Below are 19,988 nucleotides of genomic sequence, written 5' to 3' on the forward strand. Positions count from 1 at the left end.
GAGAAATTAAAAATGCATGCCTTGGAAGAGTTCGGGTCTTAGGAGGTTAAATTCAAAAGGGACCACTCTTTTTAGGTTGTTGCACTGAAACTCAGGAAATCTTCTTCAGTCTCTCAGGTTGACTGAATCTGTGTTTTGTTTTAAACAGCTGCTGAAAGCTAATTTTTAAAGATTAGCTATTTGTTAATATTTCACCCAATATTTCAGGTTATAGTTTACATATAATGTAATATGAGTTACGTATGAGCAAATGGATGACTGTATGTTTGACTGTGTGTTTGTAAAATTCATTAATGTATGTTTTATTCAAAGCATTGTACCAGTGCTTTAAAGTGTGCATTAAAATGATTACCATTAATATTGTTATCAATATGATCATTGTCAGGCTGTTGATACTTCTTATGGGTTAACAGATAACAAGGTTTTGGTTTCATATCATCTCAGCAAACAGACACAGCAATTTACTGTACAGGTTCAGCATGGTTAGTGTGTGGATTTTACAGGGGAGGAATCAAATGTGGAATACTGCAGGCAGAATACTAAACAAAAAGTGACCCATTATTGTGGCTGATTGAAGACCTAAACTAAACATAAAACAACAAAACTATCATCCAAAAGCAAAGCGTAATCAGGAAACACATGCAAAGGAGCTCAGAGGACTCATGATGCAGACAAACAATAGACACAAGGATGACTGAAGTATGTACACACAGAAGGCTGATTAGGGATAAAGGACAGCTGGTTGAATGGGACACAAGTGCAGAAATAGAGGAAACTGAATGGAAGCAAAACTCAACCAAAAAGCAACCAATTGTCAAAAATAAAACAAAAGATCCCAAAGACAAAAAACAAAACATGGGTATAACAAGTCTTAAATGTAAAGACAGAGATAAGGGTGAAAGAAGTGACTGCTGAAAGAATTGGCAGTGAAACACTGAGGAAAATACACCTTTGCAAAAAAACAAGCTCAAAAGCTAACCTGAAGCTGAATACAGACCAAAGAATCTAAACCAAACACGAGAACAATAAGTCTTTTTCAAAGGCATTAAAACTTCATAAATACTGAACAGGAATTCAAAGACTCGAAGTAACGCTTAAGACAGAGAAAATATCATGAAAACTAAACAGGAATCCAGACCTCCGTGACGACGAGAGCTTCCATAATACAACAATACTAAAGCTCAACAACAAAAACCTTGAAGTAAAAGAACAACCCCAGATTTCTCAACCCCAGCACTGTAGCTAGGCTAACAAACAGTCAGAGGTCTGTTGAGCTGACTATTCGTTTGTATCCATGTTGTACTTCTGAGTCCACTTTACCAATCACTTCCTCCAAACCATCAACGTGTCTTTAAAACGCCATTCCTATCAGACTCCTCAAAGAAGTCCTAACATTAATTAATGCTTCAATCCTAAATGAAATGAATCTATCTATGGTAATGGGTTACGTACCACAGGCCTTTAAGCTGTATTATATAGCTGTATTTAAGCTATATATTTTTTTACAGAGATTAGAACATGCCATGGTTAAAGGTACTGTGTTTCACTGGTTTGAATGATATCTATCTAACTCTCTCCAATTTGTTTATGTAAATGGAGAGTCTTCTTCACACATTAAGATTGATTGTGGAGTTCTACAGGGTTCCATGCTAGGACCAGTTCTATTTAGATTATAGATGCTTCCCTTAGGCAGTATTATTAGAAGGCATTGCAAACATTTTCATTGCTATGCAAATGATACCCAGCTTTATCTATCCATGAAGCCAGATGACTCACATCAATTAGTTAAACATTAAGATCTTGATAAAATTCAGATAAAACCAAGGTTATTGTACTTCGCCTGACTAACCATATTCTTACTCTGGATAGTATTATCTTGTGATTTTGTGCTATATAAATAAAATGTAACTAATCTGAATAAAAGAGAGCGAGAAATCAACCTGACTTTTAGATTAATGAACAAATCAAAACATGAATCCTAAACTTCATAAATACTACTCGAACTCAAATACCACAAGAACCCTAGGGTATCAGAATGATTATGAAATCTAAACAGGAATAAAAAACTTAACCAAAGAATAATCAAAAATACTAGAACAACAGAGAGAATAGAAAACTCTTAACAGGAGTCCAAAGCAACTCAAAACTCAGTGACCAAACCAGGAATCACTACACTCATCATTTTTTTCTCTGGTCCCCTGCCCAATCAGACCAGGAGTGACATGTTTAGCCGCATGTTATCTTAAATTGCTGGCTGTCTGAGTGGTGTCCCAGAAACGATGTGGGCTTCATAGATAATTGGCAAACCTTCTGGAGGAAACCTGGTCTTGTTAGGAGAGACGGCATCCATCCCACTTTGGATGGAGAAGCTCTCATTTCTAAAAATATGGACAAATTTATTAAACCCCCCAAAATATGACTATCCAGAGTTGGGACCAGGAAGCAGAGTTGCAGTCTTACACGCCTCTCTGCAGCTTCTCTCCTCCTGCTACCCCCCCCAAAAACCCATCTCCATAGAGACTGTGTCAGCTCCCAAAAAGACAAAAAACAAACTAAAAACCAGCAACAAACAACTTAAACATAAAAAATCACAAAGAAAGAACAATACAGTATCCACATCCGAACCAAAGAGTAAAACAGTGAAATGTGGATTATTAAATATTAGGTCTCTCTCCTCCAAGTCTCTGTTAGTACATGACTTAATAATTGATCAACAAATCGATTTACTCTGCCTTACAGAAACCTGGTTGCAGCAGGATGATTATGTTAGTTTAAATGAATCAACACCCCCGAGTCATTCTAACTACCAGAAACCTCGAAGCACAGGCCGAGGGGGCGGTGTGGCAGCAATTTTTCACACCAGCCTATTAATTAACGGAAGACCAAGACAGACTTTTAATTCATTTGAAAGCCTGATGCTTAACATTGTCCACACCAGCTGTAAAACTCAGAAACCAGTCTTACTTGTTATCATCTATCGTCCACCTGGGCCTTACACAGAGTTTCTGTCTGATTTCTCAGACTTTATATCTAATTTAGTTCTGAGCTCAGATAAAATAATTATTGTGGGTGATTTTAACATCCATGTAGATGCTAAAAATGACAGCCTCAACATGGCATTTAATCTGTTATTAGACTCAATTGGTTTCTCTCAAAATGTAAAAGAACCCACCCACCCCTTTAATCACACTATAGACCTTGTTTTAACATATGGCATAGAAACTGAACATTTAACAGTGTTTCCTGAAAACCCTCTCCTGTCTGATCATTTCCTGATAACATTTACTTTTACAATAATTGCTTACACAGCAGTGGAGAGTAGACTTTATCAAAGTAGATGTCTTTCTGAAAGCGCTGTAACTAAGTTTAAGAATATAATCCACCCACTGTTATCATCTTCAATGCCCTGTACCAACATAGAGCAGAGCAGCTATCTGAACGCTACCCCAACAGAGGTCGATTATCTTGTTAATAATTTTACCTCCTCACTACGTACGACTCTGGATACTGTAGCTCCAGTGAAAACTAAGGTCTCAAATCAGAAGTACCGGACTCCGTGGTATAATTCTCAAACACGTACCCTAAAGCAGATGACTCGTAAGCTGGAGAGAAAATGGCGTGTCACAAATTTATAGGATCATCATTTAGCCTGGAGAAATAGTTTGCTGCTTTATAAGAAAGCCCTCCGCAAAGCCAGAACATCTTACTATTCGTCACTGATTGAAGTAAATAAGAACAACCCCAGGTTTCTCTTCAGCACTGTAGCCAGGGTGACAAAAAGTCAGAGCTCTTTTGAGCCAACCATCCCTTTAACGTTAACTAGTAATGACTTCATGAACTTCTTCACAAATAAAATTCTTATCATTAGAGAAAAAAATACCAATAATCATCCCACAGATGTAATATTATCTACAGCTACTTTTAGTACCATTGATGTTAAGTTAGACTCTTTTTCTCCAATTGATCTTTCTGAGTTAACTTCAATAATTACTTCCTCTAAACCATCAACGCGTCTTTTAGACCCCATTCCTACAAAACTGCTCAAAGAAGTCCTGCCATTAATTAATTCTTCGATCTTAAATATGATCAACCTATCTCTAATAATCGGCTATGTACCACAGGCCTTCAAGCTGGCTGTAGTTAAACCTTTACTCAAAAAGCATCTCTAGACCCAGCAGTCTTAGCTAGATCATCTGCAGAGGAATGGTTTATTTGAAGAGTTTCAGTCAGGTTTCAGAGCTCATCACAGCACAGAAAGAGCTTTAGTGAAGGTTACAAATGATCTTCTTATGGCCTCTGACAGTGGACTCATCTCTGTGTTTGTCCTGCTAGACCTCAGTGCAGCGTTCAATGCTGTCGACCATAATATCCTATTAGAGCGATTAGAACATGCTGTAGGTATTACAGGTACTGCACTGCAGTGGTTTGTATCATATTTATCTAATAGACTCCAATTTGTACATGTAAATGGAGAGTCCTCTTCGCACACTGAGGTTAATTATGGAGTTCCACAGGGTTCACTGCTAGGACCAATTCTGTTTACATTATACATGCTTCCCTTAGGCAGTATCATTAGAAGACATAGCATAAATTTTCACTGCTATGTAGATGACACCCAGCTCTATCTATCCATGAAGCCAGGTAACACACACCAATTAGTTAAACTGCAGGAATGTCTTAAGGACATAAAGACCTGGATGGCCGCTAACTTTTTGAATTGAATTGAATCATTGATAGTTACACCAAAGGAAAACAAATTTCAAACCACAAACAAATTCTATGAAAATACTCCGGAAATATGAACACCACCAACACAGCATAGACCCAAACATACACACAAGGTGCAAAGAGAATGTTTTTTCTCAGAAAACCATCAAGAACATTAAATGAGACTGTGTCAATAAATCCTCACAAACAGTAGTCAAAATTTGTTTAATGTGATTTTAAAAACTTTATACTACACATGTATTTTTGTTTATTTGTTTTCTTTATGATATGCTCTTACTGAAGTGTCAGGTTTGGGTAGCCAGAAGAGGGAGGGCATGACAACTTACAGGTGAATTTGCATAAAACAACCTATCATTATGCACTGGTATATAATTATACTCCTGTTATTGCTTTGGCTTACTGGCGATATGGCTTCATGTTTCACTCTGCTGGTTTTGTGCTGTTTCTTTACACTGAGCTGCAGTGAGAGTTTGCCTGAATGGGTCAGCGACATTTCTCCCAACCTCTTCAGTTTGTCTGGGGACATTATGCTTGGAGGGCTCTTTCCCATTAATGATGTCACCAGTAATCTCAGTGACATAACAGAGACCAACCAGATAAGCTGTAAAAGGTAAGGATGGTTATGAACAACCATTTCTTAATAATATGAGAATCAGAATAACTGTGTATGCTAACCCTGATTTACAACGACTTCTACTGTTTTCTGCTTGTGGCTGAACAGTTTAAATTTACGCACACTGGGACTTGCTATAGCCATGAAATATGCAGTGGATGAAATCAACAGAAATCAGACTCTCCTCCCAGGCATCAAGTTAGGTTATGAAATCTATGACACATGCAGACAATCTTCAATTATTATAAAGCCCACTCTGTCCTTCCTCACTGAAAAATCCGACCAAGAACTACCTGTGCAGTGTAATTACACTGACCATGAGACCAGTATAGTTGCAGTGATTGGTCCTCTTGGCTCAGAAATGGTGTCAGTCATTGGAAAACTTGGAAAAGATTTGACTCATTATGCAATAAATATTTCAAATGTAAAAATAAATCTTTAAAAACTCCATGTATTGGTGCCAGGTTATATCACAGAAAAATTAACTTGTTCTTTTGGATTTGGTTTTGTTCAGCAGTCAATTTAACCTTTTTTAACCCTGATAAACATAAATTAGAGGTAAGTATCTCTGATTTTCTGTTTTTAATTTTCACACCAGATTAGCTATGGGGCCACCAGTGACAAGTTCAGTGATAAACTTCTCTACCCGTCATTCTTTCGTACTGTGCCAAGTGATAAATGGCAAGTGGATGTCATGATAAAGAAAATAGAGGAGTTTGGCTGGAACTGGGTGGCAATTGTGGGCAGTGACGAGGAGTACGGGCAACGAGGTGTGCAGATGTTCACTAGAATGACAGTAAACAAATTGGCAGAAAACACATCTGTCTGTGTGGCCTATCAGAGTCTGATTCCAGTGTACACTGACCCCAAACCAGCGATCAAAACCATCATTCATAACATTCGAGTGACCAGTGTCAGAGTGGTAGTGGTGTTTACTCTTCCAGAGCCAATTGTGGCCTTTTTCAAAGAGGTTGGTGAAGCAGAAGTTTAAAGCAACTAAGAAATTTATTATAATCTATTAGTGTATGGAGTTTGTTCAGTACCGGTAAACCATTTCATTTTTTCTAGGTTATCAGGAGTAATTTAACGCTTGTGTGGATTGGCAGCACAAGTTGGGCAATACATACTCGAGTGACTTCTCTGCCCAACATTGAAACAGTTGGCACAGTCATTGCATTTGTTGACAAAACAGACACCCTCGGCCTGTTCGCCGATTATGCAATGGAGCTCTTCAAGAAAGTCACAATCAATCAGTCAAACAATCCCTGACCACAATGCTGGAATTTGTTACCAGACAACATTAGCATAGTGGAAGCACCTGCAGTCCAGACATCAGCTTTCAGTGTGTATGCTGCTGTTTACAGTGTAGCACAGGCACTGCATAACCTGCTGGAGTGCAATTCAACTGCCTGTAAGTGGGGATCTGGAAGTAAAATCTATCCCTGGAAGGTGATTTTTTTTTCACCCAGTACATATAGTTAGGTCTTTAATTTGCAGGCCAAAAACACAATTCTTAATAGGTATATAATTTTGCCTTTGTGCATCACTGCATTTTGTATTTTAAATCAAACAATTAAGATGTGAGTGAGATGCAGATTGTCAGCTTTTTCTCATCATTAGGACATTTCATTAATTCTAATACAAATTCCTAAAGCTCGTTTTCAAATATAGTTAGCCATTTTAAGAGGTTCAAGTAATTAACAAGTAATTAAACTAACAATTTTAAATTTCATACTTATATTAAACTATCATAATTATACTTGGATGAAAATCCAATAACCACTTCTTTACCCCTTGTTCTAAGCCCCTCTGTATTTCCTTTCATGAAAATTACAGTGAAACACTATAAAATTCAAATTTAACACAGAATGAATATCAAATATTATGCTTCATTTCTTATGGCTTAAGAAGGGAACAGGATTTATCTTTTTATGGTACTGGGATCGTGACCCAGTGTTCTGTGCTTTGCACTTTTGAATCTCGTTAAATTAATTTTGAATTTGAGAAGCGAACCTAGTTTCTAGATTTTATTATGTTGGGTTTTCTTGTTTAATTCAGAGGACTAGAAATGGTATCGTTTGGTAATCCCTGGTAATTTTCCTTCTATATTGTTTAGAAATCTCTAGGTTAGTTTTAAGTTAATCTAGGGTTATCAGTTTATGTTCCCGCTCCTTTGGTCTGGTCTCTGTGTTTTGTTCCTTGGCGTTCCCTCCTCTCTGTCATATCTCTTGCCCTCTCTCTCTCGTCCCTGTGCTCTGTCTCCATGTTCTTCTTCCTGTGTTTCATCCTTTGTCTCCCCCAGTCTGTCGTTTGTTTCCATGTTTGTTTATCTCCGTCTTTGTCAGGGCTGGGTGTCCTTGTCTTTCTATTTTATTTTCACAGTCCCTCGTGTCATGTGCATTGTGTTCAGTTTCGCTTCCCCTGTCTCATTATGCCTGATTTGTTGCTTTTGTGTTCCCATATGTCTCCACTTTTCTTAATCGCCTTCATGTGTATATATTGTGTCTGTTCCCATTTGTCCCTCGTTGGAATGCCAGTTTAGCATTTAGTTTTGGCCAGTTTAGTTTTTTGTTAGTAAAGTCTTATTCTTCTTTTGGCCTTTTTTGTATTTCATGCAGCCTTAAATAGTTGGCTTGCCTTTTCTTAAGATTAGTTTTGTCTGCTTTTGGGTCCTCTCTTCAAATACACCATCTGCGCACACAGATCATGACAAATACAGCCATGAAACTGCTGGTTAGACAAATTTCTAATTAATTTTGAGCCTCTAAATGTGGGGGAACATGAATAATTAATGTCTTTAATTCATAAGCAGTTAATACAATTTTTTCTAAAGGCAGTTTTTTCTCTCCTGGAATTAAACCTGAAAGTTTACACATCGATCATATATTGATCGACTGATTGGTCGTCAGTGGTTTGTGTACACGGGCAACACTACAACAAATTAATGACCTAACTGTAGATGATTGGACACAATTTCCAAACAACGGTGTCAATAATAACGTTAAAGAATTTTGCAGCTGTTGCAGGTTTTAAAGAACACTTCTGTTGACATAAATGGCACAGATCTAGACTTTGACAAAGACAGCAACCCAAACATAGGATACAATGTGATTCAGTGGGTTTGGACAAACTCATCTCAAGTGGACTTGTGAGAGAACATACTGAACAAAAATTGTTCCTCAATAAGTCTCTCCTTCGATGGCGCACTAATAAGGTAACTTTTGAAACTATGTACATCAACTTATATTGTATAAAAGCTTTAATGTCCAGTGTATTTGACTTCTAAGATTTTTTACAGCAAATGTTACAAGTTCCTGAGTCTGCCTGTTCAGCAATGTGTGGCAAAGGCCAGGACCACAGAGTCAAAGGTGTCCATTCCTGCTGTTTTGACTGTATTGACTGTTTGGCAGGCACCAAATAAGGGTAATGTGGTTTTCCACCATTGTCTCCAATATGTGACCTTGCTTATTTGCATCTTTGTCAAGAAATAGAGAATAATCCAGCAGGTAAGCTTAACATAACATGAGAACAAGTCAATCTCGTGGGCATTCCTCTACCTGCCAGCACTTTTAAAATTCACTGATTAGCATGCTCCAGCCCGTTTTAATTAATTAAAATATTAGAGAATGTTTCATAGTTGTACAGCGTGAACCTTTCTTGGGCAGAAATGTGACTTCCAACAGTCACTGCATGCAGGGAAGAAATATTCTGACAAAATAACCCTTTAAAAACCCAAAATTGAAGTTTGAGGATGTTTAAGATTCAGTAAATCAGTAAATCACAGCCATCAGTTAAACTGATTTTTAAATGTTTTCATTTTTAATTTTTTCTTTTGTTTTTAACCAACCTAAACTTTTGTGCTTTCTCACTCATAGATGACATCGAGTGCACTAAGTGTCCCAACCACCAGTGGTCCCACAATCACAGCACGAACTGCACTGACCCCATCTTTAAGTTTTTCACCTGGAACAGCCAGGATGCTGTGATAATGATGCTGGTGGGGATGCTGCTGCTGGTATGTCAGGGTGCAGTGGGTGTCATGTTTCTGATGCATCGAGGAACTCCCTGTTAAAGGCTTCTGGGGGAACCTTGAGTTGTGTGGCTGTGCTCGGCACAATGGGAGCATGCCTGAGTCTGCTGCTCTTCCTGGGGGAGCCAGGGGATGTGGTGTGTCGTCTTCAGCTGCCCTGCACTTCCATTTTCCAAACTGTCACCCTCTCCGTTATCCTGTCCATCTCACTACAGGTGAGTTAAGACTGGTGAAACACTGCCACACAATGGCAGTGTGCAGATAGAAAGTATGCAGTGTTTAAATTATATTCTTCTCTCAGCTGTTCTGTATTTAATGTGATTAAAATAAACTTGTATTTTGATTGAACTTGTTATCCATACTTACAGGAATTACAGACCGACATGTATTTTTTAGACAGATTGTGTATGTAAATTGTCATATATATATATATATATATATATATAAAAACACCCAGCACGCCCCTGCGGGCGGTTTATCCTTCAAGCTCGGGTCCTCTACCAGAGGCCTGGGAGCTTGAGGGTCCTGCGCAGTATCTTAGCTGTTCCCAGGACTGCGCTCTTCTGGACAGAGATCTCCGATGTTGTTCCCGGGATCTGCTGGAGCCACTCGCCTAGCTTGGGAGTCACCGCACCTAGTGCTCCGATTACCACGGGGACCACCGTCACCTTCACCCTCCACATCCTCTCGAGCTCTTCTCTGAGCCCTTGGTATTTCTCCAGCTTCTCGTGTTCCTTCTTCCTGATATTGCTGTCATTCGGAACCGCTACATCGATCACTACGGCCGTCTTCTTCTGTTTGTCTACCACCACTATGTCCGGTTGGTTAGCCACCACCATTTTGTCCGTCTGTATCTGGAAGTCCCACAGGATCTTAGCTCAGTCATTCTCCACCACCCTTGGGGGCATCTCCCATTTTGACCTCGGGACTTCCAGGTTATACTCGGCACAGATGTTCCTGTACACTATGCCGGCCACTTGGTTATGGCGTTCCATGTATGCCTTGCCTGCTAGCATCTTGCACCCTGCTGTTATGTGCTGGATTGTCTCTGGGGCATCTTTACACAGCCTGCACCTGGGGTCTTGCCTGGTGTACTTCTGTACCTTCTTAGAGGATGTCCCACCAACTCAAACAGAAGAGGAGCCACAGCCAAAAGCACAGGAAAGACAATAAACAATTAAACTGGTTAATAAGAAAATCAAAGAATCATTCATTTTGAAAAACGTACTTTTTTTTTTACTTCCTACAAGAATAGGAACAACTGTGTAATATATACCGTAGTTCAGTAGACTATAAAATCCACTAGATTAGATTGGGATAAGTATAAGCATTAGGGCTGCCACAAACGATTATTTTGATAGTCGACTAGTCACCGATTATTTATGCGATTAGTCGACTAATCAGATCATCATCCACTGGACGTAAAACTACAGCTTATTGCACCAGCAGCATCTGCTCTTATATAACTATCATTAGCTTACAGCTTTAAGCTTTTAAGGTGCTAACTAAAAATAAAGACAAGATGATAGTTTATTCAATTTTAATGAAATTTGCAGATTGTTTCGGTAAAGTTTAATAAACTCCTTGCTATCTAAAATATAACAGGACACCGGAGTATATTCTCCAGCATCTCACACTTCTGATAATCAGCTGTCGTTTATTCAGCTGTGTAAAAACTATAACTTTAATCTCAGCCAAACCGATTTACTCAAGAACAAATAAAATACTAAAAAAAAAGCCAAACAATAACATTTTTAATTTATCTAAGTGACTCATATATATTTAACCTGAGTCGCGAAAGACGGCGGTGGGTTTGAAAACAATTTGCCGGGAGTCCGGTGTTCTCACGGCGCTAGTGACCTAGCCCCCGGCTAGCTATCGAGCTAGTGGGTAACAGACGTCTCCGAAAACGTCGGAGCGCTTTTGAAAATATGTGGTGTCCTGATAAACTGAGCAGATATTTGAGGTTTACACAGCTACATTCTCGCCTGAAAATATGTTAAACGTTTATTTTGTGACCCAGAAAGAATAATAAGAGTAATATTAAAACTAACTAGCTACCGCCATTGTTGGAAACTAAGCTGGGCCGCGCTATGAATTCTGGGACACAGCTGCTTCTTCTTCTTCGGGATTTAACGGCAGCTGGCATCCTTGTACATGCTGTGCTGCCATCTTCTGTTTCAGTCCGTTATTACACTCTTAAATCCTGCTATTATTCCTGCGTCTTTTGCGATCTTACAAAGCTTCAAACGACACGTCGACTATTAAATCAGTCGTCGACGATTTTGATAGTCGACGTAATCGTGACTAGTCGACAAATCATGGCAGCCCTAATAAGCATATAAGCATTTTTTCTCAATGTAACAAATACATCATATAACACAAGAGTACAGTGTGCATAGATACAGTAGTAGCATGTAATATTTTACTAGTTGTTACAAAAATATATTCATACTTGATTTAAAACGTTTTTTTAAAAAAAGAATTATCTTTCAGGATTGTTGTTTCACTTATCCTTTTGAGAGTCACAGCATTAAGTGAATAAAAATGCAATGAAACAATGTTCTGTGTAATGTTTTGTTAATTTAAGGTATGACTTGTGTTGTGACTTATGTTATAAGGTTATGCCTCAGAGTAATACACGCGGCATTAGTGGAATCTTATTATTGTTTTTATGAGTTTAATTTTTTAAACTGGTAAACATGGAGTTATAACCTTGCTTTTTTGTATTGCGTTTTTCTTGTTTGTACCAGAACCGGCAAGCTGTCAGATTAATGACTAGAGTGTGAACTACAATATTCAACTTTTAAATAATACTTATGTTGGGGTCAAGAATAGAACTGAAAATGCAGTACAAGATCATAAAACTTAAGTATTGTATATTACTAAATATACTACGGAAATCAGAGGGGTAAATATATGCAAAATGCAAATTCTAGGAGTTTTTCTGTGTACTTGGTGATCAGAGCAATAGTTGTTATAGGGAAGTTCTTGGCTGGGGGACAGAGTAAGCACCATAATACACAAATACAAAGTATGTTAATAATTTTAAAAACGTATATACTTTTGTGTGTGTGTGTGTGTGTGTGTGTGTGTGTGTGTGTGTGTGTGTGTGTGTGTGTGTGTGTGTGAAGAAAATCCACAATTATATATTGTTTAAATAATTTAATCACAGCTGCTTTCAAGAGTGTTTCTTTTATATATTTATATATATATATAAAATATATATATGAATACATTTCTCTAAATTTGTAGATTTCATAAAACCCACAACCACTATTGAATAAGAATGAAAGAATTGTTTAATCGTGTGTTTAATTTTTTAATAAATGATAAACTCATTGGTGAGAGCCTGCTGTCTGAAAGACTAAGCCCAGGGACTGTTTGTCCCAAAGCACCTAGCAACGGTTGCTAACAACTCAGGCCTCTGTTACGGAAGGTGGTGAAGGGCTCGGTGGCCCTCATCGTTACAACAGGTAAGATAAGATGGTATTTGTCATTAATAACATAACACTCTTCTCGCGTAGCATTCGGGGGCAAGCTAACAATTTCTAAACTCAACATATTATATATATTACACAACAGCTGGCATGAAACACGCAGGTGTTTTTGGTAACCTGTTAACTTAGCTTAACTTAGTTACAGAAAACTACAGCAAGAGTTATGAAGATATATTTATTGTTTATTGTAAACGCACTGTAACTGTGTCATTCAAAGTGCACAAACCACATGATATAAAAAACAGTAAATAAATAATTGGGGAAAAAATGACTGATATGTCTCTAAGATTTAGGCTAAAGCTGCTTAAAGTTTTGACTTATTTGAACAAATATTCAGCGTCTAAGTTTAAAAGCAGAATATGAAACTAAACAGCAAGGGGAGAAGATGTAATATAATAATAAATGTAATGCTTTTTCCTCAAATAATTAGTCAGGGATGTTCATGTTCATTGTAGCCATGCCTCGAGGAAGATCAGCCGCAAGCGCACGCTCAGATAACAGTGAGGTTGATGTTGATGGAGCAGGTAAGGTTTTCTGTGTTGGTATTATTAACTGTTCTTATTTCGATTGAAACAGCTGTAACATCATGTGCACATGATATTGTTCTTAAGTAGAAGAGATCGCCAAATTGCAGAGACAGTTCAGGATCATGGAAGGAGATCTGCAGGCCTACAACATGCAGACCCGGAAACAGATCCGCAAACAACAGTGAGTAAAAGCTACACCTATACAACATAGTTAGGAGTCTGTGTATTTTTTTCTCTTCAGTCTCTTGTGTCATGTGGATAAAGGCAGGAGATAGAGGTGCTGCAGAAGGAGCAGGAGGAACTGCAACGAAACCTCGGTGCCTGTAACAGCTTGGCCCGTCAACAGCAGGAAAACAAGGACATCCAGACTATTCAGGTCCTGCTTGAGCAGAGAGAAATGCTGGAAGAGGAGCTGCAGAAAGGCAAAAAATGCCAGCAAGAGCTGAAGAAGGAGGTTAATTATGAGCTTTCATATTATTTGATACTTCCTCGTATTGTTTCATGCTTACCACGATTTTTATGTGCTGTTTTTAGATCTCCAGCATGGAGTCGAAGCTAGCAGAGTTGAGAAATGGAGCTGTTAGTAATAGTAACGCTCAAAGTTCCCCAGAACAGCGAATCCAAAAGTCCATACGCACTATGGAATACAAACTGAACAGAGTGAGTCACGAAGCACGCTACAGCCAAATACCCAGAAAAATGAACTAAATGTTAAATATCATGAAATTCATGTGTTCTTTGTCAAGGCCTTGACTCGCTTAAATGAGCAGTTGACCAAAAACAGCCAAGTGAGAGAGGAGCTGCATACTCTTTATATTGAGCGTGTTCGTTTTCAGCAACTACACAACAGGCTAAGCAAGGTCAGAGGTCACATCACATTTAATATGATCTGGAGGCAAATATTTTTGTTATTTGGCATTTATTTACTTGGGTTTCATTACATTTAAATAGCAGGTGCAAACTGAAAACATGTCTCCACATGAACATTTGTGTTATAGGAACTGCAGGAAGTACGCAAGAAAATTGGAGAAGTAATCAACCAGTCCTCTGCTGCTTATGACACAAGGTGAGATTTGAGATTCAGTTTCTATTAAGGGCAAAAAAATGTCCGCATGTTATTCAGTTCAAGCACTAATTGTTATCTGCACCTTAGGGTGGAGGCTCACTCCAAGGCAACAATGATAAAAGAGAAGGCACTGAAGGACCGTGACCAGTACAGCACTGAGTTGAAGGAGCTGGAGAGGGTTATTGCGCATGAGTCCACCCTGAAAACGTTCATGATCGTCAAGTGCAGTGATGCAGGCAGGCAGGACGACGAGCATGAAATGGGACCTGGACAATGTAAGAGGCAACCAGTGTGTTGTAGCTGCTATGTCTGTTTATATTAATGATATTAATCAAGTTATTCAATGAAATTCAGTTTTATTTATATATTGCCAAACCACAATAGCAGTTGCCTCAAGGTTCTTATTATTGTAAGTTAAAGAACTATCAATAATACATGTTATGTATGTTGTGACAGAGTTGATGATAATAATAGAACTAGACCACTTTACACTTATGCTTAACAAGTTTTCAGACAAAGATTAGTAATGTACAGTACAGTGCTGTATGTAACCCAGTCTACATGTAGCTAAAATGTAAGCGTAACACAGTGTCATTCTCACAAAGGATACAAGAAAGCTTTATGGTAGTTTGTACTGAAGTAATCTGGGAAACAGAAGAGTAGAGGGGAAATAAACTCACAGGAATGTAACCAGAAGTGACCAGAAATTACAAAACAACACAGGAATTGGCTTGAACCATAAACACGCCAAAAAAAAAAACCATGAGAAGCCAACTGAGATATACATTTAAGCTGCCTTTTTTTTATTATTAAGTTGGAAACTGTGCTCTAGCAACATTACAGATGGTACTTAAATATGAATATTAAGAATGTTTCAAATGATAAAGTACACTATACAGTCTTAAGTACTGGGACACCTACACATTACATCTATAGGAGCTGCTTAGCAATGGAAACCCATGCCATGAAACTCCCGGTGCACAGTTTTTGTGCTGATGTTAAGAGAAGGGTTGAAGCTTCCTGAGCATTACTGGGGATTAATGACTTTTATACAGTAATTTCCACAGGTATATTTTATATAGAACACCTAAATTCAAAGATGAATCAGTGTGGCCTATTGCTTTTGTCCAAATGGTGTATGTTTATGTGGTCTTCTCCATCTCTATGACCTGTAAATTGCCAAATCCTTTTCAGTGTTTCTTTTGGTCCCCAAAATAAAAATTTTCCTGCAGCAAAACTATTAACAAATTGTTAAATGTTAATATAGAATAACATATTTAAAAGTGCAGCAACAAAGCAGAAAATTCAGTAAAACAAGTTTGCTGTTGGCTTAGAAACCAGTAAAAATGGGAAGGCACAGTCAGTCTTGCCAGCGTGTCCCTGGCTGCTTTAATATAGATCTCAAAAGGATCGCTGTTGCATTTCTGGTTAGTGACTTAACTGTTCAAAAGGAAAAGAAGACTGTGTGTAAATTTCTTGGGGACATTTGGAACAAGTTTGGTCCAGACTGACAAGGTAGGGGATGGGCTTTGTGTTTCATAGCTTTGGAGCCAAAAGAGCAGTCCAGGATGGACTCTGGAGAAGAGTCACTGGATGCTCTAGAGGAGGCGTTTGAAAGGATTCGGATTGCTACAGGGGAGGAGAACCTGGACCAGCTGGTCACCAGGTACATTCAGGGTAAGTCTAACAAACCAGCTTTTTATCTCTGTGTTTTTTGTTTTTACTTTAGCTTACATTGTCTACATACAGTAAAATTCAATGTATGTAAGATCCCACTTGGAAAACAGGGATAATTGGACTTGGTGTCTCACTGCTGTGTTGCTGTTTTGCTCTTCAGTTGAAGACCGGAACTTTGCACTTTTCAATTTTGTTAATGAGCAAACCAATGAGGCTGAGGCACTGAAGGAAGAAATTAGCAAGGTAAGTGTGTTTTTCCCCCTTTAAATCACAAAAATGACATATTGTTTCCCAGTGCAGTTATGCAGTGTGCACACACTTTTGTTATACAATTTACAAATAAGCCAAAAATAACAACAACAACAAAAAACTCTGAAAGACGAAGAAATATTAGGAAATTAGATCAAAGCTAATGATTAAGTTTAGGAAGTGTCAGGGTGTGCTGGGTGGGGAGGTTTGTTCATTTATGTTTTTAACGTGCACTGTATATATGTCTGTTTGTGCTGGAATTTGCCTCTCGGCAGATCAAACAAGACATGGAGCAGTTTCGGGTTAAAGGTTTACAGCAGGAACGACAGCACCAATCTTTGTTGCAAGATATTGATGAGCAACTAGAGGGAGTTTTATCTCAAAGAAAGGCCAACGAGAACCGAGCCAGCATCATAAGCGAGATCCTGGACAAGACTAAAACAGGTTGATTTATTTTGCATATTTTGTTATCATTACAACTAGTAATTTCTCATAACTCCATACATCCTTAAGGCTTTTTTTGCAGTGAAGGTCCCAATAATCATGAAAATTATCAAAGCTCTCAAGCAATCACAAGCAAAAACAAAAAGCTAAAACATGCTACTGCTGTCACCTGGATATTTATTAAAAAAAACAAATTAAACAGTTCATGGTTTCTCTTCCTTATCGCAGGTGTAAACAACATCTTCACTAAAGTAGAGTGCGACCGCTCAGCGATAGAAGATATGCTGGGCTCCTCCAGTGGGATCACTGAGAACAACATAATGTCCTACCTCAGCTTAGTGGAGCAGAAGACCAACGAACTGCTCACTGTGCAGGCTTTCCTCAGTACTAAAGTAATCAGGCTGGCCTTTTAACATATGTATATATTGTTTTCTTTCCTGTGATACAAAGATTCTGCATTTAAAACTCTTACAGGATCTAGAAGACCCAGCAGGCTTCCCTTTGGGTCAGAATCCAAAACTACTTCAGCAGAATATCAGCATCCAACCTGCAGTCAACAGGTCAGCTGTTTATCTGTTCATTTTGAAAACTGTGTATTTCTCCTTCTTCCTCCTCCTCTCTTTCAGCTTCTCCATTTAGGAGAAGCAGATCAACTGCTTCCTTCTCACTCTATCCCTAGCATCCTCCTTGGGCACACCAACCCATCTCAACATCCACAAATCCTCTCTGTGGTCTTCCTCCTCCCTGGCAGATCCATGTTTAGTACCTTTTTTCCAGTATATTCACTATCCCTCCTCTGCACATGTTCAAACCACCTAAGCCAGGGGTCTCAAACTGGCTGGTGTCCTGAAACTTTTCTATGTTACCCTGTTGCAACACACCTGAATATAATTAGTAGGTCATTAGCAAGACTATAGCACTTGACTGCACACTGAGGTGGCAATTCAGCCATTTGATTCATGTTACAGCAGCTCATGAATGAATGAACATGGTGCAATAAAAGTACTTTTAGAAGTATATATTTTTCCAAACATTTACATTTACTTAAATTTACTTCAGTAGGGTTAGGGATTGCCACTTCAGCATGCAGTCAAATTCTATGATCTTGCTAATGACCTAGTAATTTTATTCAGGTGTGTTGCAACAGGGACACATGGAAAAGTTTCAGGACACCGGAACTCAAGGACTGGAGTTTGAGACCCCTGATCCAAGCCATGCCTCTTTAACTCTGTCTCCAAACCGCTCACCCTGAGCTGTCCCTTATTGTCCCTAATAAGGGACAGTCCCTATTTTCCCTATTTCTTCATGTCCATCCTGGTCACTCCCATTGAAGACCTTGACATCTTCGGCTCTTGCGCCTCCTATCTTTTTATCAGTGCAACCATCTCCAAACCATACATCAAAGCAGGTCTCTCTGCTGTCTTGTAAATCTTTCTTTTTACTTTTGCTGTAGTCCTTGGGTCAGAACTGTGTATTTGCAAATAAATAAATGCAACGCATTGGGTTGATGAATGTGTGCATCTAACTTAGATCCATTAGCGTGGCGTATAATGCAGAAGAGTCTCCTGTTACTGATGAAGAAGAACGGCCACTCTCACAAGGGGAACTTCGCCAAAGGATAATGAAGGGAGTGAGTGCAGTAATAAGTCCCAGATGTACCCCAACATGATAATTTGGGATATATGCACTGGTCGGTTTTTGAAGCTCATCTGGGGGTTTTTTGGGGGGGGATTTTTTGATTTCCAGGTTCTGGAGAAAGAGTTCTGCACGACAGACAGCAACAAGACCATCAAAGATCAGTCTGCAGTTCAGAGTCAGATCACACCCACCGGAAGAGGCAGTAATCTGAAACACTGACCCCACCAGTCCAGTAAAGATGCACATTTTAAAAACAGGATCATTGTCATTTACTGTACAGATCAGCGAAGGCCGTGATAGCTGATAGAACCAGCTACCACATGTAACATTTCAAAGCCTAATTATGTTGTATGTTTGTCATCTTTTATGATGAATCATTGGCATGGTCTGCTGTATTGTACGTAGCTCTGATTTGCTTAGGCGGGACTAATTAGCTTAGGAGCTATAAAGTCTCTAGTAACCAGCTGTCCTTTTGATGTGTTACTTGCCATCTGGCTTTGACTATACAATCCAGTTCCAGCACAGCCCTCCCTCCCTGGCAGCGCTTTATTACATGATACTTGCTGCCATGCTCAGACAAAAAGGTTGGGGGCAGCAGAACCTTTTGTAATTCTAATTGACATGCTGAGAATAAAAAAGGTGATTTTTTAGGACCTTTTAAGGCTCTATGTACTTTGGGATTTTAAATACATTCTTTTGAACAGAATAACAATGTTTATTTTCAGATATTATTTTGTTTATTTTACAAATGATGATCATTGAGAAGAATATGCAGGTAACTGGATGTTTTTGTTAACCAGGGGAAGGGGGGGGGGGGGGGGTGCAAATTAGATAGATATCATTAGTCAGAAGAGCATCAAATAAACTCTGAGCTCTGACTTCCCCTTTAGCTTTTTTTCTGTTGTCGCACATATCAACCATTTAACATCAGTCCCTTTTTCCACTCGGTCTGTTTGGAAGTGAAGGGAGACCGGGTACATTAACATATTATTTTCACGTGAGTCGGTAATATCAACAGCATTTTAAAAATTCTCTTTGATCCCCAGTTTGAAATGTCTCCTTATCCAAACATCCTGCATCAAATCTGTGTTCGGGGCAAATATGGCACGTACTGCAGAGAGCAACTTCCTCCAGCGGAGAAAATAGAAAATCAGGATGTGGGATTTATTTAAAGAAATATATTTGAACTCAGTGAAACAATAAACAAAGATTTTTACTATATTTAGATTTTAAAGGTCACACTGATGCCACTGTGCTTTTTTTTTTTTTTTTACTTCGTGGGCTGAACAAGGCAAAGGGGGGTAAGTGGAGAAAACTGTACCTGTCTGGACAAACAAGAAAAGACACAATCAGGTCATTATGCTAATCATCTTCAGTTTTGTGGGGTTTGTTTTCTTTGTTTGCTTTAATTAGCCTCTCAGCTAAACCTTTCTTTCCTTATTTAATTTGACAGTAGCGATTTGGTGAAGTGAAACTGCTACTCCGTAAACATAAATGACTGATCAACCAGTGGCTC

General features: G+C 38.6%; 1 protein-coding gene and 1 pseudogene across 3 annotated transcripts; both read left to right on the plus strand.

Moving 5' to 3' along the window:
* Positions 1 to 5,135: 5,135 nt before the first annotated feature.
* On the plus strand, positions 5,136 to 9,596 carry LOC146574569 (taste receptor type 1 member 3-like; annotated as a pseudogene).
* A 3,147-nt stretch (positions 9,597 to 12,743) lies between these two features.
* On the plus strand, positions 12,744 to 18,823 carry odad1 (outer dynein arm docking complex subunit 1). Of its 3 annotated transcripts, none has more exons than XM_085274327.1 (15): positions 12,744 to 12,847; positions 13,327 to 13,395; positions 13,483 to 13,579; positions 13,663 to 13,852; positions 13,933 to 14,058; positions 14,145 to 14,258; positions 14,397 to 14,464; positions 14,552 to 14,739; positions 16,007 to 16,141; positions 16,302 to 16,384; positions 16,666 to 16,834; positions 17,063 to 17,226; positions 17,309 to 17,394; positions 18,365 to 18,464; positions 18,581 to 18,823. In XM_085274327.1, the coding sequence occupies exons 2-15, from the start codon at positions 13,329 to 13,331 to the stop codon at positions 18,689 to 18,691; spliced, it is 1,698 nt and encodes a 565-aa protein (XP_085130453.1). In that variant the 5' UTR covers positions 12,744 to 12,847; positions 13,327 to 13,328; the 3' UTR covers positions 18,692 to 18,823. The 3 variants fall into 3 exon arrangements, with proteins under 3 accessions (XP_085130453.1, XP_085130454.1, XP_085130451.1); XM_085274328.1 differs by having other exon boundaries at positions 13,486 to 13,579; XM_085274325.1 differs by lacking the exon at positions 12,744 to 12,847 and having other exon boundaries at positions 13,314 to 13,395.
* The last annotated feature ends 1,165 nt before the right edge of the window (positions 18,824 to 19,988 follow it).

Source organism: Mchenga conophoros, linkage group LG5, assembly GCF_057382185.1.
Source record: "Mchenga conophoros isolate Kocher_MC1m ecotype Shallow Benthic linkage group LG5, M_conophoros_male_GT1.1, whole genome shotgun sequence".
NCBI lineage: Eukaryota > Metazoa > Chordata > Actinopteri > Cichliformes > Cichlidae > Mchenga > Mchenga conophoros.

Excerpts from the sequence above, each read along its gene's own strand:
- odad1 (XM_085274325.1), top strand. The coding sequence starts at position 13,314 with ATGTTCATTGTAGCCATGCCTCGAGGAAGATCAGCCGCAAGCGCACGC. Across the intron at positions 13,580-13,662 it reads AAACAGATCCGCAAACAACA|GCAGGAGATAGAGGTGCTGC; the intron begins GTGAGTAAAAGC and ends ATGTGGATAAAG. Across the intron at positions 14,740-16,006 it reads TGAAATGGGACCTGGACAAT|CTTTGGAGCCAAAAGAGCAG; the intron begins GTAAGAGGCAAC and ends TGTGTTTCATAG.